Below are 27,892 nucleotides of genomic sequence, written 5' to 3'. Positions count from 1 at the left end.
CGATACCAGAGACTGCATTTAGTGATGACCCATGTCCAGGAGGGTTGTAGGCACTATCCCCTGTAAGAATTTATGGTGCCCCATCCACTCATCCAGGTTCCTCTTGAACAGTGTTATACAGGTGCTCTGTTTCCCATGAATTGGTAGCCTGTTCGAAAAATGCAGCAGTCGCTGGGAGATAAATCTGTCCTTCCAGCATGTCCTATTTAAGTTGCAGGCCATATTTATGTCCCTGGAATAGGTAGCCCTAGTCCCATTTGATTTATGGATATGCAGCAAGTACATTAGGTTTGGGTCTTGAATTGCTCTGTAGGCCAGGCCTAAGTTTCCCCTAAGAAGTCTATACGATACAGAATATAGTGACAGGGTCTTTAGTTGGTCTGTGTAAGTCACATGCTGCAGCCCCCTGATCATTTTGTTAGAAACTTGTAAGGTTTCTGTAACTGCTGCAGGTGCTTAGTACAGTACATGCTGAATGGAGCATTATACTCAATTATGGGCTGGATAAGTGACGAGTATAGGGGTTCATAATTTCTTTTGCTCTCAAGGCACAATAGATGCCTTTGCTAATCAAGTGTGCTACCTAAAAAGCTTTCCTTACTACAGTAGACACATGATGGTCAAAGTTAAGGTCACAGTCAACTTGTGATCTCAGGTCCCTTACCACTTCATGGGTACTTAGGTATTGTTGTTTTGATAGTGTGAAGGGACATTGTTTGTGCCAAAGGGAATGATGATGCATTTCTTTGCATTCAGTTTGAGACCGTGACTAATACACCAGTCGTTGGTCTAAGTGAGACCCTCCTGGAGTATACTGGCATCATTTGGGGGATTCAATGATTGCACCTAGTTTGTAGTCATCTGCAGACTTGGTCAGGCACAACCCTTTAGTTTTGACCTGAACTTCTGAGAAGTATATACCAAACAGTAGGGGGAGGCCTAGCACTGACCCCTGTGGCACCTCAATGGTACCAGGTCTGCTGGCTGATGTGAAGTCACCCACTTTGATAGTCTATGTCCAGTTTCTAAGCCAGCTGGCAACCCATCTTACAATGAAATAGTTTATTACATTCAGCTTGCAAAGTTTATTGGTAATGCCTGAATGTGGAATCATGTCAAAAGTCTTTGCCAAGTCGAGATATGTTGTGTGCATACATTCACCATCATCAGTGGCCTTGGTCACACTTTCAAACAAATCCACCAGATTTAACAGGCAGGATCTGCCCTTCATGAAACAGAATTGGGTAGGATCCAGGGTTTGGAGGTCACCTATGTCTTTATTAGAATAAACTCCCAACCCCCATTACCTCCAGCTCCTCCATAGTGCAGTTTAAAAATTTACTCACAACACACTTGCCTGATACTTGGCTTTGCTCTTGCAACTCTCCTGACTAAAACTAATCTCTGTATACGTAACCACATACTGCTTATTGGGTGCTAGCTTACTGTAATCCCTGAAGTCGTTTATATTGAAACTCACTTAAATTTTATATACTTTTGTACCACATATTATGTTGATGTTATCTCTAGATAACTGTACTTCCCATCATTGTGTAACTGTGATTTGAATGCTCATGTAATGTCCTTGCAAGTTTGTTACCTTCTACAATGATTATATTACTTATTACTGGAGCTTTTCTCCCCAGGCCTCCGCTGAAAAAGGATCTGTGTCCAGTTGGACTTTTCCAGTAAACAAATGTAAAATAAATCAAAATAAATAAATATTTATGAGATCCATAATGATACATTCCATGGCCTTACAGATAAGGCTGGTCAGGCTTATAGGTCTGTAATTCTCCAGACCTGTTGCTAGGCCACCTTTGTGGAGGGGAATAACTGTAGCTGTTCTCCATTTCGCAGGAACAAAGCCTGTGGTTAGGCTATGATTGAAAAGGGTACTTCATTCTAATGCTAGTTCATGTTTTAGCCTGTTTAGAAGACAGCCTGGGATGCCATCTGGTTGCATATAGGTTGTGTTTTTTTGCCTAGGACAGGGCTTTGAGGACCAGTTTTCAGATGTGTAGGGTGTGTGTGTGTGGGGGGGGGGGGGCTTGGGGGAAGGTTTGTTGTAAGTTAGGAGGGAATAAGGAGTGAAATTTTCACCAAACCTATTCACTAGCAGGTTCACTATCTCTGTGGGGTCAGTGTGTGTGAAATAATTGGCCACTAGTTCTGCACATGCTTGGGTCGTACACTTTAGATTATGAACACAGCTGTAAAAGGTCTTGTGGTTATCCTTGACTAACTTGCTACGTTTCTCTTAAAGGAGCCCTTGGAGGATTTGACAAGTTGTCTTATTTGCCTGTTGAGGCTGAAGAGGGCACTTTTCCATTCTTGGGGCCCTGCCTTTGTTTGCTTGGACAGCAGCTTTTTGCATTTAGTGTAAAGTTTGTTGGTGTTGGATTTCCACCATAGCATGTTGTTTATACTTAAGGCTCTGGCTTTGATCCTTTCTGGTATAGCCGAGTTTATACATTTATGCAAGTGATCTTACAGGGCTTTGACATAGTTACCACTTCCAGCTTGATGTGGGGCTTGGAATGCTTTTATACCTTCACCTAGGAGGGTATAGTTTGCCTTGGTGAAGTGTTTTAGTCTGATCTCACACTTTGAGTTCTGGTGTTACTGCCAGCTTGAAGATGACTGATTTGTGATCAGTTTTAACTAATGAGGGTCTGACAGTTGTGACAGTGCACATGTTTGACATGTTGGTGAGGACCAGATCTAGAATGTTTGTTCCTCTTGTCGGGGTATTGACAATTTGTTCCAGGGAATTTGAAATAATAAAGTCAAGGATCTTTTGCACTAGCGAGTTAGGGCTAGCATAGGTTTCCCAGTTAATGGTGTGATAATTGAAATCCCCCATAGCCAGTGTGCTCGGTAAAATTTGGATTGTCTCTAGTTTGGACAAGTAGGCTTCATGGGTGTCATGACCTATGGAGGGGGTCTATAACTGGCTATGACTTGAATGGGAATCCTATCCACTGTAACCTAAACCTGTAGTAACTCTATGGAGTTATCTAGTCTAACTAGATGAGAGGTGAATTTATTTCTAATATAGATTGAAACACTGCCTTCTTTGGTTTCCACACATTCATTTTGTGGTCTAAAAGTGTGGAAGGCATTGCAAGGCTGGGGAACTCTCTGAGGTCTTGAACCAGGTTTCTGTGACTGCACAGACATCTACATCTTCTAGTGACATAAGTGCTCCCAGGGAGTGCAGTTTTTGGTTTAAGCTCTTAGCATTTAGCAGCTTGACCCTTCTTTTGTTCTGACTGGTTAATTTCATGTCTGTAATGTTGTTTTAGAGACCTTTCCTAAAAAAGGCACTATGGGGGAGGCAAGAGCCTTTGCCAGCAGCAAGAGAATAGGAGTGCCAGGTGCAAACTATCTCTGGCAAAGCAGTGAGGTATGTCAACCATGGCTTCCCAGGCTGACAGGAACTGGATCCCCTTTGAATGACACCAAAAACTAAGCCAATTATTGAAATCAGTCATTTTTTGTTTATACCATGGAATCATTTTTAGGTGAGGGTAGTATGCTGCTCAAGGCTAGGGACATACATGCCTAACATACAAGGCCATGTCAAACCCAGATTTGATGAATATGCTTCACCTCAAAAAATCTAGATCCATCAGAGCCACAAGGGCGGGAGACTTAAACCTCGACACGGCTATTAATAGGACGTGCTGGAGGGATAGATTCATCACCCAAAGACTCCCTATGCTGTGGAACAAAATCCCGGTACATGTGAGGCAGAGCACCTCGCTGGCCTTGTTCAAGAGAAATCTTGACCAATGGATGGGAGATCGCAGATATACCCCAGGGATTACCTCAGTGTCACTGCTCGACAGAGGCACAGCAAAATAAGGGGTATAGTTCCCCATACTAAAGGGGTGGCGTAAGCCACAAAACGATGGGCTAGGCTTGTAAATGCCCTCGGGCAGATAGCCTAGTATGAACCTATGAACCTATGAACCTATGAACACATACTCAGAGCTCAGCATGTCTCTCTTCATATAGTCCAATGAGGTACGTCTCAGGTCATTCACACCAACATGAACTATGAAAGAGTCATAACGGCACTTGTTGCTGAGTGACCTGAGTGCATGGGTGATTTCATGAATTCTTGCACCAGACAGGCAGTTGAACATAACTTTCTCTTTGTCCAGCCTGGGAGAGTGGGACATCCATGTGTCTCACTACTGAGTCTCCAATGACAAGAAAACTTGGTTTTTGAGTGTTATGCCTTACAGGCTTGGTGGGTGAGACATTGGTGGTGTTATCATACCTCTCAACTGTACAGATTTTCGAAGAATGTCCAGATTTTTGCCACATATTTTTTGTCTGTTCCTCATAAAATTTATTGTTTTCTGGCAAACCATTGAAGATTGAAGTCACTAAATAATACTACATAATGAGAGACATTTGATTTTAGACTTTATTCTTCAAAAAATACATAATTATGCAAAAATTGTTATTCTAGCAACTCTCCAAGTTTATAGGAACAATATTTAAATTCTGTCCCTTTTTGGGCCTTTGTCCCCCCATTCTTTCTGGCTTTGTCCAGATTTCTTGCACTGTGTGGTTGAGAGATATGTTATGTCATGGGAGCTGTGGGGACTGTGTTAGCTGTAGCAGTCTTTTGTTTTGGAGGTCTCTGATGTTTCAGTAAGTTTTTAGAGAGAACCTCTGCATATGTGGATTTATATGTTTGATGCGTACTATGTGTATGAATATTGTTACTATGTGCATATGTAGTGGTGGGTGAATTGACAACCTTATCCTCATTACTGTTTTGAATGAGAGAGAGCATGGATTCTAGATTCATGGTGTAAATACATCTCCCGCACTCTGTACTAGAGTGTGTTATTAGTAGAAGGTTGTTTGTGTACATGTGGCAATTGCTACACTGCCTAAAGAGACCCAAGTCAACAAGGGTGGCAGGAGAAACAAGGATAGTCCAACTGTCCTTAATTCTAGGTTGAAGACTGTTGTCACTAGGGTGGCTTTTCAAAATTTGTCACAGAGGAGCTCATTGGATGAATATTTCTACCTGGGTTTAGGGAAAATTTGTTGAATTTAACTGTCCAGCTTTGGCACACAATTGTGCAACAATGTGCACTGGTGCACAACATGCAAACAAGCAGAAACCTGCTAAAATGCAGGGCCTAAATATCAGAAACTAAAAACTTGAAAAAATTCAAAGATTGAAAAGGACCAATGAGGATGCTTATTCTAAGCTCTAGACCAAACTCCCTTTACCAGAGATCCCAATCAGCACAATTATCTCACAAAAGTGCAGATAGGCCCTTTCCAGTCCAAGATGGCATGGAAAACGTGCTCAGAAAAAACAAACCACTACAAACACTTCCAGAAGCAGCAAGCCTGTATCTGTACTATGCTACAGCTACTAGCTACATAGTTTCAGTGGGAAACACTAGAGAATGTTTAACACAGCAGAAGAATAGCAGTGAGATACTAAAAACATTTCAAACAGCAGAAAAGCAGCCAGGAGGCTCTAAAGAATGCTTTAAAGAGTTAACAGATCAGTTATTTAAACACTGCTTGGCAGGAAAACCAAAACAAGCAGAACAGATAGCTTTAAAACACTGAACAAATATCAGTAAATATTTAACAAGCAGTGAAAACAAAAAGTTTTCTAAAGAGTGAAAATAGCAATACAATTTGATTTTACAGGCACAGTAAAACAAACAATTGCAGTAAAACAGTGTAGTTTAGTACACAGTAAAGTACATGGCAGGCAATAAAAAAGTGCAGTAAATACTATAAATAAGCATAAAACAGGCAACTTAGTTTTTTTGGAAGCACAGAAGCCTCTAGTCATCTGGTATCTCAGCTCAGAGTTGTAGCTAGCAGCCCACCTCAGTTCAGCTCAGTTCAAACAAGCAGAAACCTTCCAAATGCAGGACCTAAATACTAGAAGCTAAAAACTTGAAAAAAAAAAAACTCTAAAAAGATTGAAAAGGACCAATAAGAATGCTTATTTCAAACCCTAGACTGGCTTTCCTTTACCAGACAGGTCCCAATCAGCACAGTTCTCTCACAAAAGTACAGATAGGCCCCTTCCAATCTAAGATGGCCTGGAAAATATGCTCAGAACAGATGAACCACTACAAACAGTTCCAGAAGCAGCAAGCCTGTATCTGGACTATACTACAGTTACTAGCTACCCTAGTTTCAATGAGAAACACTAGAGTATGTTTAACACAACAAAAAAATAGCAGTGAGACACTAAAAAAAAACTTTTCAAACAGCAGAAAATCAGCCAGGAGGCTCTAAAGAATGTTTTAAACAGTTAACAAATCAGTTATTTAAACACTGCTTAGTGGGAAAACTTTTCAAACAGCAGAAGATCAGCCAGGAGACTCTAAAGAATGTTTTAAACAGTTAACAAATCAGTTATTTAAACACTGCTTAGTGGGAAAACAAGAACAGATAGCTTTAAAACAGTGAAAAATATTTAAACAGTGAAAACAACAAAAACGCTTTGTAAACAGTGAAAATAGCAATAAAATGTGATTTTACCGGCACAGTAAAGCAGACAATTGCAATACAACAGTGTAGTTTAGTACACAGTAAATGCAGCATAAAAGTAGGCATCAGGCAGTAAGAAGTGCAGTAAATAGTATTAATAAGCAAAAAATAACATAAACAGGTAACCATTGGCTTTTTGGAAGCTCAGAAGCTTCTAGTTGTCTGGTATCTGAACTCAGAATTGTGGCTAGAGCCCACTAGTTCAACTCTGTACAAACAAGTAAAAGACATACTGAATACCAGTTCTGGTCCCCCATATATTTAGTAATATTCTCTAGTGCATTAACACTGTGATTATGCTCCAATATCAGGAAAAAGACAAACCAGTTAAGCTCTTTAGTAGCATATGATCTGATCTTAACAATTGTTAAGCACCCCCCATGCACTCTTAAGATCAGGTCCCACACTAGAAACAGTAAAAGTCAAAATACCTTTGTTTCTCCCTGTTGTTCATTCCCTGACGTTCAACATCGCCTACTAAGTGCTTTACCAGCTTTGAAATCCATCAAAACACATCACACTTCTTTTTTCCTTTTTTTTTTTTTTTTTTTTTTGCAACTATCAGTACATGAGATAAATCTCCCTGCACTACAAAGAATTATAATTGGATCTCAACTGCAACCTAATATTATGGGTTAACCAATAACAAGAAAACCTGGTCAATAAATCTGGTAGAATCACAAATAACTAGTAGAACAAAAGGACATACCAGAACCACAAGAACAATGAATTATAAAGCTGTTTAATCCACAAATATAACTTTCACAACTACTGTTGCTTCTTCAGGCATAAAAAACAGATATCTAAACCAAGCGAATGCTTCTTATATATAGATACACTAATTACTGATGATAAATAAACACTTAATAAAACAATCCACAATTTAAAGAGAAAGAACATTAATAACATATCAAACTACTAAACCGTAATAAAATCATTTAATACAGTTGTGAAGGAACTTGAACTCTGACTTCAGTTTAAGCAAGTCATTTAATCCAGGAAGATAACAATCTGAAATGTAAAATCCAAGTATTTTTTTGTCTGGCAGTCATATTAATTATATCACCCCCTCTTAAGGATGTGCGACTATTTTCTAATATTAAAACCTAAAATGATGGCTATTATTTGTATTACATATATGTTTATATAAGAAATTAGTTTCAACACCTCTTCTTATGTCAGATATATCGCTGCTAATTTGATCTTTAAAATGTTGGTTTGTTTTTCCAGTATAAAAAGGACATTTAGTACACTTGGCCATATATATTAAATCTTTAGTATTACAATTTCCAAGCAGTTGTATGTAAAAATTGTCTTTCTTAACTTGATGAATAAAAGTTACATGTTTATTTATCATCATTAATTAGTGTATCTATATATAAGAACCATTTGCTTGTTTTAGATATATTATCTTTATGCCTGTAGAAGCAGCATTAGTTGTGAAAGTTATACTTGCAAATTAAATAGCTTTATAATTCATTGTTCTCATGGTTCTGGTATACCTTCTGGTTGTACCACCTCATATTATGTGTTCCCAGCATTCTTGCCAAGATTCACCTTTTGAGTTTCACTCTTGAGGTGAATATCATGACATTCGTGTGTTGCGCTCATAATAACATGGTTAAAATTGTATCCCTGATCATAACCTTCTATGTTATGACACTTACCTCAAATATACATACAAGTACCATTGAATAAATAGACATGATACAAAAAATGACACCCATGCCAAATGCCATTGTAGATGTAGCAGTTACAATGCAACCTCTTCCCAATTCATATCATTGCAGCAATATTTTTGACTGGTAGCATTATAGTACACAGTATCTGACTCACATGGTATTAAAGGAATCACCAAAGACAGAATAGTTAAATGATATTAGATTACTGTTCACTGGAAGACAAAGCAATATATGAAACAGCATCAATAAGAAATCAGTGGATTCAGTAACATTGAGAGAAAGAAAACTATGTGCAGGAAGATTATAATGCAAGTCTAGTTATGTCAGCAGGCAAAATAATTATGTCCTGTAAAGCTTGCTTTGAATCCCATGACATCCAATTGAACACTGTTCAAGTTTAAGTTGTTGTGTCTTTCGGCATTTCCCAGTTAGGGGTCGCCACAGTGGAACTCCGGTCCGCTAATGATTGGCAGTAGAGTTTTACGTGCCGAGTTGCCAGCCCTGACGCACAACCTTCAATGAAGGTATGCCCATTCACGCAAGTCTCCACACAGAAGACACTCTAGTTGAGAAGTGAACAGGACAACGTCTTACTGTGAGGTGACAACGCTACCGCAGCACCACCACATGTCCTTTAAAGAAGCTAATGTTCCAGAACTATTTCACTTCTGGTTGGCCACACTGTTCAGGAAGTTCCATGATGTTCAGCTTCATTGTTTTTAACTCAAGTTTGCTACAGGCCGAAAAAGTGCATAGTTTGAAGGACAGCAACCCAGGAGACTATTTCCTTTTCGTTATGGGGGAGGGGGGTTGAAGAATGGTGGGGTGCAAGCCACCACCAATTAGTAATGAGTAAGGAAAATTATGTGAACCATGTACTTCAGAAGAACATGTATGAATCTATTTTATAGGCATAATGACAATTTAGTGTATGCCTGCCTACACAGTCTGCAGGGATATTAAACAGAAAAAGCAGTAATAAGTCCATCCACCCGCAAAAAAATTACCACTGACAGCAAAACTGAAAGCCAGATGTAGAAAGGAAGTTGTGAGACAACCTCTTGCATCCATCCATTCTTCAGCTGGGGAGGACTCAGGTCACATGAGGAAGTCTATGTCAGGAAGGTGGCTGGTAGTAATGGGCTGAGGTGGGGTCTCAGTTATGGGATTTGCTACAACAAAGACCAAGGCAGGATAAGAAATTAAATCTAAGAGTATTGTAAGAATATAGACGTCAATAATTAAGCACAGCATTGTGACTCAGTATTTAAGATCCGTGCCACACAGTCCAGGGTTCATTTCTAACTTCTGCTCACTGCTTGCAAATCACTTGTGTGTTCTTCTCTGCATGAGTTTCTTCAGCACACTCCATTTCCCTGCCACCTTCCAAAATGTGGTGGTTGATTGCTGTGCTAACAGACCATGTGTATTGCATTTACCCTTGGTCTTGTGTATGTGTGTTAATAAAGAAAGATCTAGTCTGAAGTACAAAAGATAACAGTAAACACGGACTGAAAAATTATTCTTTAGACTCACCATTCTGCGTAGAGAGCAGGGTTATTTAGCACTGCTGTTACAATTCGGGACCCCATCATAGGAGGGCTAGACCATACCACCCTCACAATCTTCTCGACTTCAGATCGAACCCTGAGAAGAGTGTCATTGTCTTTCATTACTATAGTGAGGTTTCCTACTCTTTCATCTATAGATTGAGAAGCAAAATGAGCATTAGCAGTTAAATCCAAACTATGTCATAATTTTCAGACTGCTGAAGGAAAAGCATCTCTCCCCAATTCTAAATAAATATCTAAAAGAAAGCAAAATTACTGTGTGTAATAACTTTCTGATAATTTACTCATTGCTACCAAAGTACAAGTCCATTAGTCCTAGAAATCATAAACACAGTACACACATCCTTGGCTCCAGTTCATGCTTTATTTACAAAATACTAATAGAACTGTTTTTTCTATTTGTTTATTTTGTTATGTTCTGTTAATGTTCTGTTGACTGGGTTAATCCATTTCTAAGTCTCTTCCATTTTTAATACAAGCTTGTCAAAACAAAAAAAAGAATAGCCCAGTCATATTAAGAAGTATAAAGAGTCAGAAAACATTGCAAGTCCTTTTTTATAAAAGCTGGTTACGGTCTCTATCCCTTGGACTCAGAAAAAAGAGCACTGCAGTCAAATAAAGTCCCTGTTTCAGATAGGTCAGTTTATATGATCAAAGAAAAAATGATTTGAGACAACTTTAGTGAAAACGAGGAAGACCTCATTGTCAGCTAATCTGTATGTCTCTGAATCACTTATTTTTATCACTTGTGCTAGAGCAATTTGCAGGGTAGTGTCCTCTGGTGGCCGGTTCATCTGACAGGCACAAACACCAGACAACTATCCAGAATTTTGCACAATCTCCATATGAGGTTCACAAATTTGCTCTGCACTCATACAGTTTTAGAGTTTCTGGTAAATCACCAAGAATTAGTCATTCAATAATGCCAGACATTAACGTTTCTTATTTCATATTGTTTAGAAAATGTATGTTGTGCTATTAACTTATTAAGTGAATTACAGTAAGATTTAAAAATTGTCCTTGATTTCAGCTATTTATCTGTCATTATTTTTGGGTTGTGTATTATTCTTGGCCAATGACATTGAGAGTTATGACTCCACACACAAACACACTGAATATTACATCTCCTCGCACACTTTACTGGACTCACAGACATGCTTAACCATTCACCTGCATGAACACTCTAACACAAACACACGCACTCATGCACTCACACGTGATTCCCTAACAAACCCACCACTGTGACCACCCAGACAGACATACACTCATACAAACACAGTCATCTGACTCCTTTCATGTCCCTAAAGACATATACACACACACTGCCATACACATACAAACACTCTCACAACCCCCATAATGTGGCTTTCTTCCTTAACTTCAATGGGTGGCAGCCTTTTTTGACCCAGTTAAATTTCTCAGACAGGTGTGGTAAATTACACAGATGAGTTATTCTCTGAATCTCTCAGCAGGGAAGATCAGTAGCTGAAAGTATTTCCAAGGGAGAGCACATGAGTAATGTGTATTAGCTGTGCCCCTGGAAGTATTTCTGAGGGAGAACACATGACTAATGTGTATTAGCTGTGCCCCTGGAAGTATTTCTGAGGGAGAGCACATGACTAATGTGTATTAGCTGTGTCCCTGGAAGTATTTCTGAGGGAGAGCACATGACTAATGTGTATTAGCTGTGCCCCTGGAAGGATTTCTGAGGGAGAGCACATGACTAATGTGTATTAGCTGTGCCCCTGGAAGTATTTCTGAGGGAGAGCACATGACTAATGTGTATTAGCTGTGCTTCTGGAAGTATTTCCGAGGGAGAGCACATGACTAATGTGTATTAGCTGTGCCCCTGGAAGTATTTCCGAGTGAGAGCACATGACTAATGTGTATTAGTTGTGCCCCTGGAAGTATTTCCGAGGGAGAGTACATGACTAATGTGTATTAGCTGTGCCCCTGGAAGTATTTCCGAGGGAGAGCACATGACTAATATGTATTAGCTGTGCCCCTGGAAGTATTTCTGAGGGAGATCACATGACCAATGTGTATTAGCTGTGCCCCTGGATTTACTCATTCAGATTTGCCATGGCCAGCAGGACTGCGCTCTGTGGTCATGCTTCCACTTCTGGAAAAATCACTTCAGTAGGATGGCCTCTGAATTGGAAATGGTTACTGCAAGGAACTGGCAGCTCTTGATATGGCTTACTATTTGCTGTAACACTTTCCGAAACCCAGAGCATATCTCAACACTAATAACATGATATGGCTTACATCCTGAATTAGTGATGTTACTTTGAACCTTACATTCCTCTATTCTCTTTAGTTACTATATAAGTAATATAAGTAATAACACCTTTCACGCAGGGTCATACTGGCAAATAATTTTTGCCCAGAGGAGTGTTTAGCTCTGAATCTAAAAGAGGGAGGTCTGTTTCCTCCTGAATGTTTGTTAATGATGTATTATGATGCTTAGTAAAAGGATAATGACAAATGTATACTGATGTCAGAATTCTGATTAAGAAAACTCCTTTATACTTTTGACATTAAAGTTTACCTGTCTTATGAGATATTTACAGAACTACAAATACCAGTTCCATTCTTCATGACTGTAAAATTAATTAACTTATGTATTCCACAAATGTATCTGTTTTCTCATGTCTGTAAATATTTTATTGTACTACTTTATATTTTGTTCTTTCAAAACTGCAAACTTCTTTTTAAAACTTCCTCTTATTATGCTTTGTGTTTTGCCCAGGTTGTGGCTGAAAATGATTCTTAGACCAGTCTGCATACCTGGTTAACAGCTTTTAAAATCTTCAGCATCACTGCATTTCAAGCTTGCAAAAGCTTTGCAGATAATAATAGCATTCCTAACCACAAAGGGTTGCCATCTACTTAGAGGAAGTAACCTTATTCCCAGCTTTTAAAAAACTTTAGCGTCACTGCATTTATAGTTTGATAAACTAGCTACCTCTTGTTTTACTGTGAAGTCTATACTCACCAATGTCGGAAGTCTCCAGATGGGTGACCATATCTAACTGCTTTATGATCAGATAATATGTTTCTCTTGGTACCCCTCCCACACCATTTTTAAAACCCAACCTTTTCTTCTATCCGTCTTTCTGTCCTTGCTTGCCTCTTCCAGCCATTAAATAGAATCATTTAATGTAAGTGAATGACCCGTGATCTAACCTTTTGTACAATTAGATTGTATTTGCCACTATTACGATTTTGAAGCATTGATACATCATAGTCATATTACGCCAATGTGTTTTTTAAGATGACCACGCTCTTCAGTAATTATGTTCCAATGAACACGAATGCTATATCACACTTGAATTAATGAAGACTTGTCCTTTGGTGATTCTATGATAAGTTTACTGGCTATATAGCTTGATACTGTTTGTTGCTTGTGACTGTGCCATTTGTTAGATAATTATTTCATTCCTGCTTAAGCTTTACCAGATGTGTTTAGGTCACGTTTCCTTCTTTTCATTGAAGCTCAGGTAGGCTCTGTAGTGATGGCCTTGTCTAGATATGAGCAGTAATTCTCTAAGATTAGTTATAGAGTTGGTTTCTCTTAAACTGATTTCCCAATGACTAGAAAGTTATGAATAATCTAGGGTAGCATGTTAGCACAACACTAAATTTATTTAATTACACTACAAGTACCGTAGCATAGTTTATCTAGAAGTAATGAGGCTGATTCATTTAACATGACCTAGATAAGACAGCAGTTTTGCCTTATATTGCTATATTATCTGCTGTTTAACCATTATAACTAGCAGTCCATCTGCTGCCCTGGTTGTCGCTGCTATGGTACTGCACATACTGTAATAGATGCTGTTTTAATCCCTTGAAACGGATACACGTCCCTATTAATGAAATAATGTTATCAACTCTTCCCAATGACTTCCAGACTACTACTACTTTTTAATTACTTCTACTTTCTAATTTTCTCTACAGAAGTAATCTCTTTCACAGTTTTTAAAAACTTCAATGACACTGCATTTCAAGCTTTCAAAAGTCCTGCAGAGAATAATATCTTAAAGTACAAAGGACTGACATCTAAATATAGGGTTAGGAATAATTTCCAGGCATTTTTTTCAATTTCTCAATTTCCCTTATAGCACTGTGCCCTAGACCACCTTAAAAATGCAGTCATCAGCTAGAAGGATGACCATTGTTAACCACCCATATTTTTGTACTTCAAACTCAGGCTTTATACTATATGAATACGTGCTTTTTTTATAAATAGACTATGAAGGCACACATTTTGTGCCATAATAATACGACTTCCCATACTATCTAAGTTTTTGAATAGGCTACTAAATGGAAAACAAAAGACAGACAGCACTTTTTTTCCCTATGTAAAGAATCTCTCATTATTTCATTTTGAAAAATGTATTTTCTTATTTTTACTTTGAATTCTACACTTATCAGTGTTGGCAGCCTTCATAAAAGACATTTTTTTCTCCACTTTGGTGACCTTGTCTAGTTGGTTCAAGCCAGTCCATTTGCCTTTACTATGCTTGGGCTCACTCAGCTACTCTACTCCCAGTTCCCACCCTCAACACATCATATAAACTTATACCAATCCAGCTCCACCCACTCATCTTTTTAACCTATCAACATACAAATCTCATATACTAGCTTCTATAACCCCAACCTTACAGAGTTTTTCTTTCTTTTCCCTTCTCATACATCATATTCCATCCCCTTAAACACTCTGTCTCCAACCTACAAACACTGTCTTATTCTCTTCATTAGTTACCTAGCTGATCCTCTTAGACTTTGGACGGTAATGATGTACTCTCAAAAAGCATTCCTACTACTCATCTTCCTACTAATATCCATTTCTATTCTCTCACATATGACTTCATTTTATAAAATAGTACCTAATATATATCAAAGTACTGTCCCACCTCTACACTTAAATCTAAATGTGCTCCAAGCTATTCTAACATCTTTCCAAGCTTATTTAATATTATCATCTTAAACTCCCCAAAAATTCAAACTTCTGCACATAAAGTCTAACAACCTGACTTTCAAATTTCCCTAATCAATCCTGTCTTCTTAAAACACTTCTCTACGTACCTCTCGCTTTCTGGAGACATCTACCCTAATACAGGTCCCTCTCATTCACAAATAAACAAACCCAAACCAAAAAACTAAATTTAGACATACTTAACTTTAGAAGTATCTGCAATAATATAGCTGATTTCCAGGCCTGGGTTGCACAACAAACTCCTGATGTTTTGGCTGCCACAGAAGCATTTCTTAAAACCAATATAAAATACTCTGAAATTCTCCCTCCTGGGTATAACATAATCAGGGCAGACAGAACTCTTAAAAAGCAGGAATATTATTGTTTTACCCTAACCATTTGAACTTCACAACTCAAACCCTATTCCAAAATGTAAAAAAGCTGAACTACTTATCAACTTCTTAGAAATAAACAATGCAAAATGTCTATGCATCCAGTAATATATATTTTCCCAGGCCAAAACATCCCAGTATTGGAGGATATCCTCTCCAGATATCAGCTATAATTCTCACTGAAACCATTGTACTAGATGATGCCAGTATAAACTAGCATAACCTAACACCTGATTTACCAACAAATACCATAAATCTCTTTGGATTCTCGCAACTCATTACAACACCTACTAGATATGACAAAAACTACACTCATGGCTCCATATCAGACTGGATCCTGGTCTCTGACCCAAGTAAATTTATGGTAGCAGGTGCTCTCCACAGCACCCTAACTGATAATCTACTAGCATATCCAAATAGAAATCTTTCCCACATTTCCAAAGAACATCACTGCAAGCTATCTGATTTTGTTGGAAATATGTAGCCCTGGCAGAAAGCACAGATTTAAAGGATAGTCCCTTGCAACGTCAGAGTGAAAATGGTACAAATATGAATTTTGGGTGTATATAAAGTGGTACCTTTGCAAATAATATGCCAAGCAGAAATGTAGTCTGTGAACAGGGTTTGGTTACCAAAACTAATGAAGTAAATATGGTTGTGCATGGCGGCATCCAACTCCTTGATTGTAATTCAGTTAAAATAAGGCTAAAGCCGTATGTTGTACTTTTTGCACTCACTACATTCAGGAGAGTACCATTACCTATTTTCACCAAAGTGGAAGCCGAGTTGTGGAGAATGCAGGCACATGGTATAACAGAAGCAGTTACTGAACCTAAAGATTGGTGTATGTCAGTGATGACAGTCATTAAAACATGGCAAAGTAAGAATATGCGTTGACTTAAAGACACTGACTGTGGCAGTACAAAAGGAGAGGTTTATCCTGCCTTCTTTATAAAACACAGCTCCAAAGTTAGTAGGGGAAAAGATTTTTGCCAGGGCTGCCAATACCTTTACTGGCTATGACAGACCTATTAAAGATGCTGAGTGGATATGGGAAGATTTCCAAGCAGAGGCTTTCAAATATCTGCACCAGAGCTTACATACTATGAAGTCACTAAACTTACTGTAATCAGCGGTGATGCTAGCAGATATGGACTGGGTGCTGCATTAATGCAACTGGATGAGCAAAAACTCAAGCCAGTTTCCTTCTGTTCCAGAATACTGAGAAAAACAAAGAGGAGATATTCCCAAACCAAAAAAAGATTGTCTAACAGGAGTATGGGGCATATGAAAGATTCTCCAGATACTTATTAGGACTGGACTGTTTCAAAATGCAACCAGAACAAAAGCTCTCCTGTTATTATCTGATATGACTAGGATACCACTGAGATATCTAAGACTATTGATGAGACTCATGTTTCAGTGCAACAGTTGAGCATGAGCCACAAAAGCAGCTAATAGTAGCTGGTACCCTGCCCAGAAGGACAGTTACTGGGATTCATAGGTGTGTATTAGGCTAATGGCCCTGGAGCCTTTTCAAGCCTAGCCCATAGAAGTCCCCTGGCATTGTGCCACCTGACGTTAATTCCTAGTGCCTCTATCAAGTAGAGCCATTGCAGTGATCCCCAGTGTGAACTTTCTATTTCTCATCTGCTCATCATGATTTCTCTTGAGGAGGGCCAGTGAGGTGCTCTGCTTGACATGTATGGGAAGTCTATTACAGAGCATGGGCAGTCTCTGGGTTATTAACCTGTCCCTCCTGCATGTTCTGTTGATTGTGGTAATGAGGTTGATATCTCTGGAGTGTATGGCGCAGAGGGATTGGGATTTCTTTAGATGTAGCATTTATAACAGAGCTGGGTCAGACATGGCTTTGTAAGTCAAGCAGAGATTGCCTCTTAGATGATATGAGACAGAGAATAGCTGGAGTTTTTTTTAGTGTGTCCCTGTAGAACATGTGTTTAAGGCCTAGGATCCTCTTCGTGAGGTACTTTTGTGACCTTTCCAGATGTTGCATGTGTCTAGTGATGTACATGCCAAATGAGGCATTATACTCGATGATTGGCCTAATTAAGGAAGAGTAGAGAGAGATAATGACCTCTTTCTTCCTGGATGCAAAACCCTTGGTAATGAGATGTGCCATATAGAAGGACTTTCTGACCACAGTGGCAATGTGGTGGTCGAAGGAGAGGTTGCTGTTAACCTGTGTCCCCATTTCTCTTATTGCCCTTCAGTGTTCAGTGGGCAACAAAATTGATGTGGTAATTAGTGGAAAATTAGTTTTTCCCAAAGGGGATGATGACGTATTATTTGGCATTAAGCTTAAGGCCATGGTTTCAACACCAGTCATTGGTCTCAGTGAGGCCTTTCTGTAGGATGTCTACATCACTTGGGGAGTTAATAAAGGCTCTCAGCTTGCAGTCATTAGCAAACTTGGTCAGCCAGAGTCCCTCCATGTAGGCCTGGACGTCTGAGAAGTAGATGCCAAACAGGAGAGGAGCAAGGACAGAGCCATGTGGGACTCCACTCATGACTGGTCAGCAGTCTGACTTGGAGTCTGCTACTTTCCCACTGTGGGTTCATTCTGTGAGCCAGTTTGTGATATAGGGGTTGATGCCTAGTTTGGTGAGTTTATCAATAATTCCTGAGTGGGGAATGCTATCAAAAGCCTTGGCCAGATCGAGGTAGGCTATATGAACTGCTTTGCCCTCAACCACAGCTCTGATGAGTGATACAAAGAAGTCAACCAGGTTGAGCAGGCATGATCTACCTTTCACAAAACCAAATTGCGTGGGATCTAGAGTTTGGAGATTCCCTATATCCTTGTTAATTAGGTCCATGATGATGCGCTCCATAGCCTTACATATCAGACTCATCAGGCTAATGGTGCGATAATTCCAGGGGTCTGTAGTCACTCCCCCTTTATGGAGAGGGATGACTGCAACATTGCCCATTCAGTAGGGATAAAGCCTGAGGTGAGGCTGTGATTGAATAGAGCACACAGATGTGGTGCCAGTTCACTTTGTAGTTCATGTAGAACACATCCAGGGATATTGTCGGGTCCCATGGAAGCTGTATTCTTGGCCTTGGATAATGCAGCTTTAACCTGTGCTGCAGTAATGCTGGGTGCCTGGCATTGGGTAGTGCTACTCAATGCCAGAAGTCTGAACCTCAAAATGCATGCACTCGAGGCACTCCGCAGTATGGAGAAAATCGATATATGTGCAGTAACAGAAACCTGGTTTAAGGCTCCAGAGAGCATCCCAGCACTACCAGGCTACAACTCATACCATGCATTTTGGCCACAGAACCCAAACCAAAATACAAAAGGCGGGGGCGTATCCATATTCATCAAGGATACCCACACCTCCAGGATAGTGGCACAGCACGATGCTTCAGAGATCATCCACGTGAAACTAACAACGGGCAAAACTGCAATTCAAATTATAGCTTGCTACAGATCACCCATCATGTCCCAGGACCCCCATTCCATGTTCCTGGAAACACTGGGAAACATAAAGGTCCTACAAAACACCCTAATATTGGGTGATTTCAATTATCCAAACATTAACTGGGAGAACTACTCAAGTACTAACTCCCTTGCCCAACATTTCCTAGAATTTATAAACACAAACACCCTGGTTCAACTGGTCAACACTCCCACCAGAGGTGACAACATATTGGACCTGGTCATCACCAACATGGGTGACCGGTGTTCCACACTGGAGGTCAACCCCTCGCTGGTTAGATCTGACCATAAACAAATCACTTTGGATATCCACATTCTACCCCCACCCCTGGACAAGAAAACCACAGTGAAAACTTTTCAAAAGCAAACTTCACGTTACTTAAGACCGAGGTGGAAAGTTTCAAAGCCCCCATGCTGAAGGATAACGCTGTCCAAGCTGCAAAAATCTTTACTAATGCATTCTACGGGCACCTACAAGAATGCATGGATCATGCCATCCCAAGCAAAACCAAGACTCACTCCTCCAAGAAAAGGAAACCAGTCTGGTGGACTCTTGCCATAAACAAGCTATACAATAGAAGGAGGAAACTAGTACAGAAAAGAGTAAAATCCCAAGAAGTGAAGACATCCCTGATCAGTATCAGAATGAAACTACGATCCCTCATAAAATCATCCAAGGCAAGCTTTGAAAGAAAAATTGCCAAGGACTCCAAAGATAACCACAAGGCATTCTTTAGCTATGTCAAGAATCTAAGTGTCAATGCTCAGATCTGCTCAGAGTTAGTGCAGAATGGCACAAAATACACTGAACCGACCATATCGCCAACATCCTGGCAGACAGGTTCAGTGCAAACTTCACCCTCCTCTCACCCCCAGAAGGGCCCATAACCATACCAGAAGAATGTAGAGTCCCTGAAATCACAGACACTCAGGTTAAAACAGCCCTCTCCAAAGCCAAAAACACAGCATCAATGGGACCGGATGGTGTCCCAGGCTGTGTCCTACATGAGCTCAAAGACGAACTAACCCCTCACCTAAACACACTGTTCAAACTCAGCCTCTCCACAGGCTACATAGCCATAGAGTGGCGCACAGCAGCGGTTATTCTGCTCCACAAAGGTGGAGCCACAACAGACCCCAGGAACTATCACCCTATAAGACTGACTAGCTTGGTCTGCAAGGCTATGGAGCACATCATCATGGAACTCATTAACAGAGACAGTGGGAACCTCCAAACACTGGGCCCTACCCAGTTCGGCTTTATTAAGGGCAGATCATGCCTCCTGAACCTGGTGGACATCTTTGAGACAGTTACCAAGGCTATAGATGAGGGAAAGGTGATACACACAGCCTACCTAGACCTCGCAAAGGCCTTCAACACCATTCCCCATTCTGGTATTATAGACAGGCTCACCAGCCTGAACATAAACCTCTACGTCACAAGATGGGTTGCCAACTGGCTCACAGACAGAACCCACATGGTGAGAATTGCCAGAGCTAGGTCCGACTCTAAATTGGTTACAAGTGGAGTTCCCCAGGGCTCAGTCCTAGGACCCCTCCTGTTCGGCATATACTTCTCAGAGGTACAGGCAAGCACAGGAGGACTATGGCTGACCAAGTTTGCAGACTGCAAACTAGGGGCTATAATAGACTCTCCGTCTGACACAGACATCCTCCAAAAGGGTCTCACTGAGATGGATACCTGGTGTCAAAATCATGGCCTCAAGCTAAATGCCAAAAATGCATAGTCATCCCCTTTTGGAAAAAACAAAGTACCCACAAACTACCACATAGGTGGTAGTCCCCTAAATACGGAAGACGTAATAAGGGATTTGGGGAACCAAGTAGATAGTAATCTCAACTTTGATAATCACATTGCCAAAGTGGTTAGAAAATCCTTCTATGTGGCCCACCTAATCACAAAAGAGTTCACATCCAGATCAAAAGAGGTCATTGTACCCCTCTACTCATCACTCATCAGACACACCATAGAATACAATGCCCCATTTGGGATGTACCTTACAAGACATCTGCAACAGCTGGAAAGACCACAGAAGTACCTCACCAAGAGGATCACTGGCCTCAAACAGATGCCCTATGCAGCTTGACTGAAGACATTACAGCTGTACTCGGTTGCATACTGCCTACTCAGAGGTGATCTCTGCCTGACATACAAGGCCATGTCCAACCCAGAACTGATGGACATGCTCTACCTAAAGAAAACCTTATCCCTGCGAGCCACATGCTCTAGGGATCTAAGCCTCACCACAACAATAAATAGGACGTGCTGGAGGGATAGATTCCTGTCCCAGAGACTTCCCATGCTTTGGAACAAGATCCCAATCTACATCAGGCAGAGCTCCTCGCTAACACTCTTCAAAAGAAATATTGAGGAGTGGATGGGAAACAGAAAGTTTGCCTCGGGGATCACTTCATTGGCTCTGCTGGACAGAGGCACAGGGAACTAATCTAAGGGGGTGGCAAAAGCCAACACATTCTGGCTAGGCTTATAAATGCCTTCGGGCAGATAGCCTAGTACCTATCTATGAACCTATGAACCTATTCCTTCGGTATTGTGATTGGTCCTTTGGGGGGAGGGGTAAAGTTGGCATTGAATCTGTCGGCCAGTATGTTGGCAATATCTGTTGGCTCAGTATAGGAGGTATCATTGTGCAGTAACTCAGAGCAAACCTGGGCATTGCCATGGAGATTCTTGATATAACTATAGAAGGCTTTGTGGTTGTTTTTAGTGTCTGCTGCAATTCTGCCTTCATAGCTGGCTTTAAAGGTTTTGATCAGGGATCTCAACTTTTTGTTGAGGCTAATAAGGGAGTTTTTTCCAGTCTTGGGACTTTACCTTTTTCTGCAACAGTTTCTTCTTAGAGATTATTAATGGCAGGGGACCACCAGATTAACTTCCTTTTTTTTTTTTTTGGAGGAGAGCGTCTTGGTTCTGTTTGGTATGGCTAGTTCCATGCATTTATGTAAGTGTTCATACAGTGCATTGGTGTATGATTCGGCAGTCATGCATCTATTTTCCATTGACATGGGTGCCATGAAGTTAGCCACTTCTGTTTTTAGGAGCCCAAAGTCAGCTTTGGAGAAGTTTTTCATAGTAGTTACCATTGCGGGGGGGTGTGGGTGAGATGTGGATTTCCATGGTAATTAGTTTGCGGTCGGCTCTAACCAGGGAGGAATTGACTACTGGTGTAGAGCAATGGTTGCCCACGTTAGTAATAGCCAGGTCAAGGATGTTGTTTCCTCTAGTGGAGGTAAAAATGAGCTGGTCCAGGGCATTGGAACTGATGAATTCCAGGAAGCATTGGGCCAGTGTATTGGTGCATGAGTGGTTTTCCCAGTTAATGGAGAGGTAGTTGAAGTCACCTAGTATGAGAGTGTTGCGTTGGACCCTAATAGTTTCCAGGGTGCTGAGGAACATGTAGTGAGAGTCTTGGGACAAAGTCAGGGACCTGTAGCAGGCTACGACCTCAATCGACGTCTTACCCAATGTTAGTTGCACCTGAAGTATCTCAGATGCGTTATGCTGGGCTACTAGTCTGGAGGTGTGCATATCCTTACGGATATGGAGACACCACCACCTTTGGATCTTCGGTCCATGTTCTGGGACTGAAAGGTGTGGAATGAGTTATAGCCTGGTAGCGCAGGGGTGCTTTCTGCTGCTTTAAACCAGGTCTCTGTTACAGCACAAATGTCGATGTTCTCCATTTTGAGGAGTGCTTTGAGCAAGTGCATCTTGAAATTTAGATTTCTAGCATTGAGCAGAATGACCCTCAGATTGCATTTATTTACAGCTGTTACAGTGGTAATTTGGTCTTTGGAACATCACCTAAAAAAGGCACTATAGGGATGGCAAGACCCTTAGCCAGCATCCGGAAACCCAGGGGTAACAGATGCAGGCCATCTCTGGCAAACCATCGAGGTCTGTCAATCATGCCATCCTAAGCATACAGATACTGGATCCCCTTAGAATAACACCAGAAACATAGCCAATTGTTGAAGTCAATAATTTTCTGCTTGTACTGCGGTATTATTCTGAGTGACAGTAGGATGCAGCTCAGGACTAGGGTCATACCTGCCTGGGCCACATAATCTGAGAGCTCCTCCATGTCTCTTTTCATGTATTCCAGGGAGGTGCATCTCAGGTCATTCACACCTACATGTACAGTAACAGAGTCATACTTGTACTTGTGGAGTGACCTGAGTGCGTGTGTTATGTGTCGGATACTGGCACCTGATAGACAGCTGTCTGTTACTTTCTCCTTATTCAAATTAGTGAGTGGGACATCAGTGTGCCTCACTATCGAGTCACCTATGATTACTGTACTGGGCATGTTGTTTTGCCTTAGAGGCTTAGGTTGAGGGGCACACTGTGTAGGTGAGCTACTTGTCTTGTGGTTTGTGCTGTGTTGTGGTGGTCGAGTTCATTTCTGCCTTGGAGGTATCTTCTGTTTGGGTAGAGTTCTATTGAGAGCCTCTGCAAAGGTGGGTGTGTGGTTTGTGTTTTTATGTGAGAGCTGTGATGGTGGGTGCTCTGGAGGGCTATGTGTTGCATGTGGTATGGTGCAGGTGTTGATCTTCTCCTCTTGACCAGCTATTCCAGTCTTGACTTGAGAGTGCACGGCTTCTAATTTAGATATATAAGTGCATCTCTCAAAAGTCTGAGTATTGGGAGGTAAGAGGAGAGGGCTGTCTGTGTACATGAAGCAGTTGCTACACTGCCTCAGAATCCCCAAGTTCACCAGGTGAATAGGAGAAAGCACAGGGAACTGACCTTTAGACATGCCAGGAGGGATGGTCATTATTACTAAGTACTTGAGCCGTTTACTTATATATTCCTTTTTCAGAAAAAATGTCATTCAAGGTGTCTGAGTCTGTGCAGAGGACTGCCAAACACTTGAGGGGAAACTAATACGCAGACCCTGAAAATTTAAGGATGAAGTATTTAGGCAGATATTCTGAAGTTAGATAGAAATCAAGCAGTACTTACTGAAAAATAAAGAATTAACTTGTCAAGAATGATGAAAAAAGAGGAGTCGCATGAATGGTTACTGCCTGGCTACTACTAATGCTGGTCTCAGCACAGCTTCACTCTGTTGGGATACAGTACTCCTTTGCTTCTTCTCTCACCAGAAGCAAAATGTTAGCACCAATCCTAAGAAAAGAAGCAGGCCACAGCCTGTTTGGTGATCCATAGTCTTGTCCCAGATGATGCAAGGGTCTGCAGGCTTGTAGCCTTTTCTGGTAGATGTCTCAAATAGCAACAAGACCAATCAGGTATGTTAAGCACAGACACTCACTCTCCAACCAGAAAGAGTCAGGAATCAATGCACTCTGCTCCTACTCTCACCAGGATAAAAATATAAAAACAGATTCCAAGCTGTCACCTATAAAGCCGTTATTAAGCTTTCTGGTGATCAGCAGTCTCCAGGAAATAATGTAAATGCACTCCTTCTTTCACCAGGGAAAAACAGAAGCACTAATCCCAAGATGATTACTGAAAGGCAAAAATGTGGGCTCCCCAATAGCTGGTGGTTTTTCAATAGATGCTTAAAGGTAAGATGAAAAAAATGGCTTTTCCTAAAAACTGCAGTGTGCACTAGAGGAGTTAGATGTGAAAGTAGGTAACTTAAGTTTTACCTATCTAAAAAGTTAAGTTTTAGTGGAGAGTCACTATTTTTAAAACAGCAAGACAGATTGAAAGGAGGTGGTCACTTTTGTATTCTGGTACTATGGAATACAGTAGGATGAACAATAAGTTTAAATAGTTGAAGGGGAGTGATTTCACAAAATGATAATTTTGTGCTTACTCACACCAGCCAGTAAAAGCAGAGAGGAAATGAGATACATGGTCAACTTGCCAAAGGTGGTTTTGGTGAATGTAAAATATTTTAAAAAATGTTCACTGAAAATACGCTCAGTAAACATCTGAGAAAAAAGAAGTTATGTTCTTACCATAACGTTCCATGTTTGTTGTTCTGTATCTCGCCTTCCTTCTTTCTGGTTGGGTTCGGAGCCGATCTCAGCTCTGACTCAGCCACTTCTAAAGCTCGAAGAGTCCTTACTGGCTCAAGGCTAACCCCCTTATCCCAGCATGCTTAGCGGTAGCTACCCAGATCTCGTTTGTGAGAACTAACCACTAGATAGGAGAACTATAATTTGCCAAATAAAGGCGGTAACTAAAATAATACTGCTTCCTTGCACCAGTACAACAGAACAACAAAGGTGACAAGGCGTATACCAATAGCTGAAAAGCAAAGGAAACCCAGCCAAAACAGCCAAAAAAGGAAATACCTCTCAATCATCCAGGATGGGGGAAAGAGGGAGGGATACAAAAAGGAAGGTGAGACACAGGACAACAAACATGGAACATTATGGGAAGAACATAACTTCTTTATGTTATGTTGTCCATCTCGCCTTCCTTCTTTCTGGTTGAAACAGCGTCCCCAGCACCTAAATCCTGGGTGGCTCACTGGAAAAGAGACTTCAGAACCATGGAACCAAAAGATGCCCTGTTCCAAGAGGCCATGTCTACTTTGTAATGAGTAATGAAGGTAAGGGGATTAGCCCATGTTGCTGCTGCACAAATTGTATTTAATGGAATCTTGGCTTGAAAAGCTATGGAGGTAGCCAAGGACCTAGTAGAGTGTCCCCTTACCTTTCCTGGGACAGACACATTCTGAGACTCATAAGCATAAGTAATAGTATCAGACAGCCATTTTGACAAGGTCACTTTGGAAACTGGTGAGCCTTGCTTACTCTGTGAGAAGGATACAAACAGCTGATCTGATTTTCTGATGTCCTTGGTTCTTTGAAGCTAAAAATCGTAACTGCCTGTGGACATCCAACTGATGTAGCTTATACTCTGCCTTGTTGCCATAATTTGGAAAGAATATAGGGAGTTCAATGGATTGATTCAAATTATACTCTGAAAAGACTTTTGGGAAGAAGGAAGGATTTGTTCTCATAGATACTTTATCCTTGTGAAAAATCATATAAGGAAGGCAGATGGAAAGTGCCTGTAACTCAGAAACCCATCTAGCTGATGTAATTGCAATCAGGAAAAGAGTCTTCCATGATAAGAATTTAAGAGGACAAGATGCGGCTGGTTCAAAGGGAGGGAGGATTAGAGCCGCTAGCACTAGATTCAAATCCCAAGGATGGAGAGGTTCTCAGATGGGAGGCCTTAGTAGAGTAACACCTTTTAAAAAGGCCCTACATAGCTTGTGGGACATGACATTAGAACCCATAAACTGGAACTAGCAGCCAGTTGAACTTGAATCATAGCAATCGTTACTCCTTTTTCAAAGGTTTCAGCCAGGAAGTCCAACATTTTTGAAATTGGTGCTATAAAGCGATCAATCTAATTTTCTTCTGCCCAGAAAGAGAACCTCTTTCATTTACTAGCGTAAAGTTTTCTAGTAGTTGGTTTGTGAGAAGAGACTAGAATATGTTGAACCATAGCTGAGATGTCCGGAAGCCTGGCTAGGACTGGAAGTGGAGAAACCAAGCCGTCAGCTTGAGAGTTTGAATGGAGGGATGAAGAGTGCCAGACTGATGTGTCAGGAGGTCTGGAACTGGGTCCAGAATGTAAGGCTCCTCTTGCAGGTAATGCCAAAGGAACGGGAACCAGATCTGACAAGGCCAGTAAGGAGCAATGAGGATCACCTTGTGACTCAATGACTTTACTTTCTGAAGAACTTTTGGAATTAGAGGAAAGGCATAAAGAATCCCGGGGGGCCAATCATGGATACATGCATCTCTGGATGACTGTCCCAGTAGGGAAATAGGGCAGAGTAGCTGCTGCATTTGCTGTTTAGGTGTGAGGCAAAAAGATCACAGCATGGCTGGCCCCATCTGTGGAAGATCATATCCGCCACATCTTGTTTCAGAGACCACTCATGGGGCATGAGAATTGCCCTGCTGAGCTTGTCCACTATCATGTTGGACTTCCCCGGAATGTGCTCTGCAACCAGAAAATGCTGAGAGTAAATCACCCATTGCCATACTTGAAGGGCCTCCCGACACAAGGGGTAAGATATGGTTCCACCCTGTTTGTTGATGTACCACACTACTGACATGTTGTCCATCTGAATTGCTATATAACCCAAGGGAAGAGAGTCTTGAAGTGCTTGCAACACTAATAACACCACTCTCATCTCCAGAACATTGATGTGCAAATGGTACTCGTGAGGTTTCCAAGTTCCTTGGTCTGTCTGTCCAAGATAATGCCCCTCCACCCTATCTGGAAAGCATCCATGGTCACTGTGGCTACCAGAAGAGGGACTACAAAGGGTCTGCTTAGAGTGACTAGAGGAGAGTGGAGCCACCACTGTAGATCTTTCTTGCAAGCATCCATGATTAAGATCATGTGTGACACTGGTAGCTCCTGATCCAACCACTGAGTGAAGAGGAGCCATTGCAAAATCCTCATATGGTAACGAGCTAATGGGACTAGCGTAATGGCAGCCACCACCAAACCCATGACCCTTAAGACTAACAGTGCCTGAACCTTTGACTTTGACAAGAGAAGAGAGACCTGATGATGAATGGTAAACACCCTTTCTTGTGGGAGCTTGGCTATTATGTCTTTTGTATTTAGTCGAGCGCCTATGAAAGTAATACACTGAGAGGGCAACAAGGCAGATTTTTTGTAGTTTATTGTGATTCCTTGACATGCACAAATGTGAATCGTGTGGTTCCTGGCCTTGAGATGATGCTCAGTGGTGACAGTGAGGAGCTAGTCATCTAGATAAGGAAACACCTGGAATCCCAAAAATCTCAGGTGAGCCATTACTACTGCCATGCATTTGGTGAGCAACCTGGGGGCTGTGGTGAGGCCAAAGGCCAGAACTCTGAACTGGTAATGACTGGCTCCCAGCCAGAAGTGTAAATGTCTCCTGGACTGCCTGTCCATTTTTAAATGGTAGTACACGTCCTGGAGATCAATAGAGTACATCCAATCATCCTGACACAAAAAGTGTTACCATCCGGAACTTGGTCTTCTTTACTGACCTGTTTAACGTGCTGAGATCCAGTATAGGTCTCCAGTCCCCTGTCTTTTTGGAACTAAAAAGAACCTTGAGTAAGTTCTGGATTCAATCTGATCTGCGGTGACTTCCTGAATGGCTCTTTTTTGCAGCAAACATTTTAGTTCTAAGGCTGTTTGATCCCAAAGATTGGGTGGGACATCTGGGATTGATGGTTTTTGACTCCTT

At 41.0% G+C, this 27,892-nt stretch overlaps 1 protein-coding gene across 1 annotated transcript in view; it reads right to left on the bottom strand.

The window, feature by feature from the left end:
* The window catches only part of GOT1L1 (glutamic-oxaloacetic transaminase 1 like 1), a 334,074-nt gene that overhangs the window by 116,887 nt on the left and 189,295 nt on the right, over positions 1 to 27,892 (bottom strand). The window contains exon 7 of the mRNA XM_044083046.1: positions 9,777 to 9,942. Coding sequence (XP_043938981.1) covers positions 9,777 to 9,942 — 166 coding nt within the window. The remainder of the gene's footprint in view (positions 1 to 9,776; positions 9,943 to 27,892) is intronic.

This window comes from Protopterus annectens, chromosome 9.part0 (genome assembly GCF_019279795.1).
Source record: "Protopterus annectens isolate FY-2018-M chromosome 9.part0, PAN1.0, whole genome shotgun sequence".
NCBI lineage: Eukaryota > Metazoa > Chordata > Ceratodontiformes > Protopteridae > Protopterus > Protopterus annectens.
This window is presented reverse-complemented; position numbering and strand designations above follow the sequence as displayed.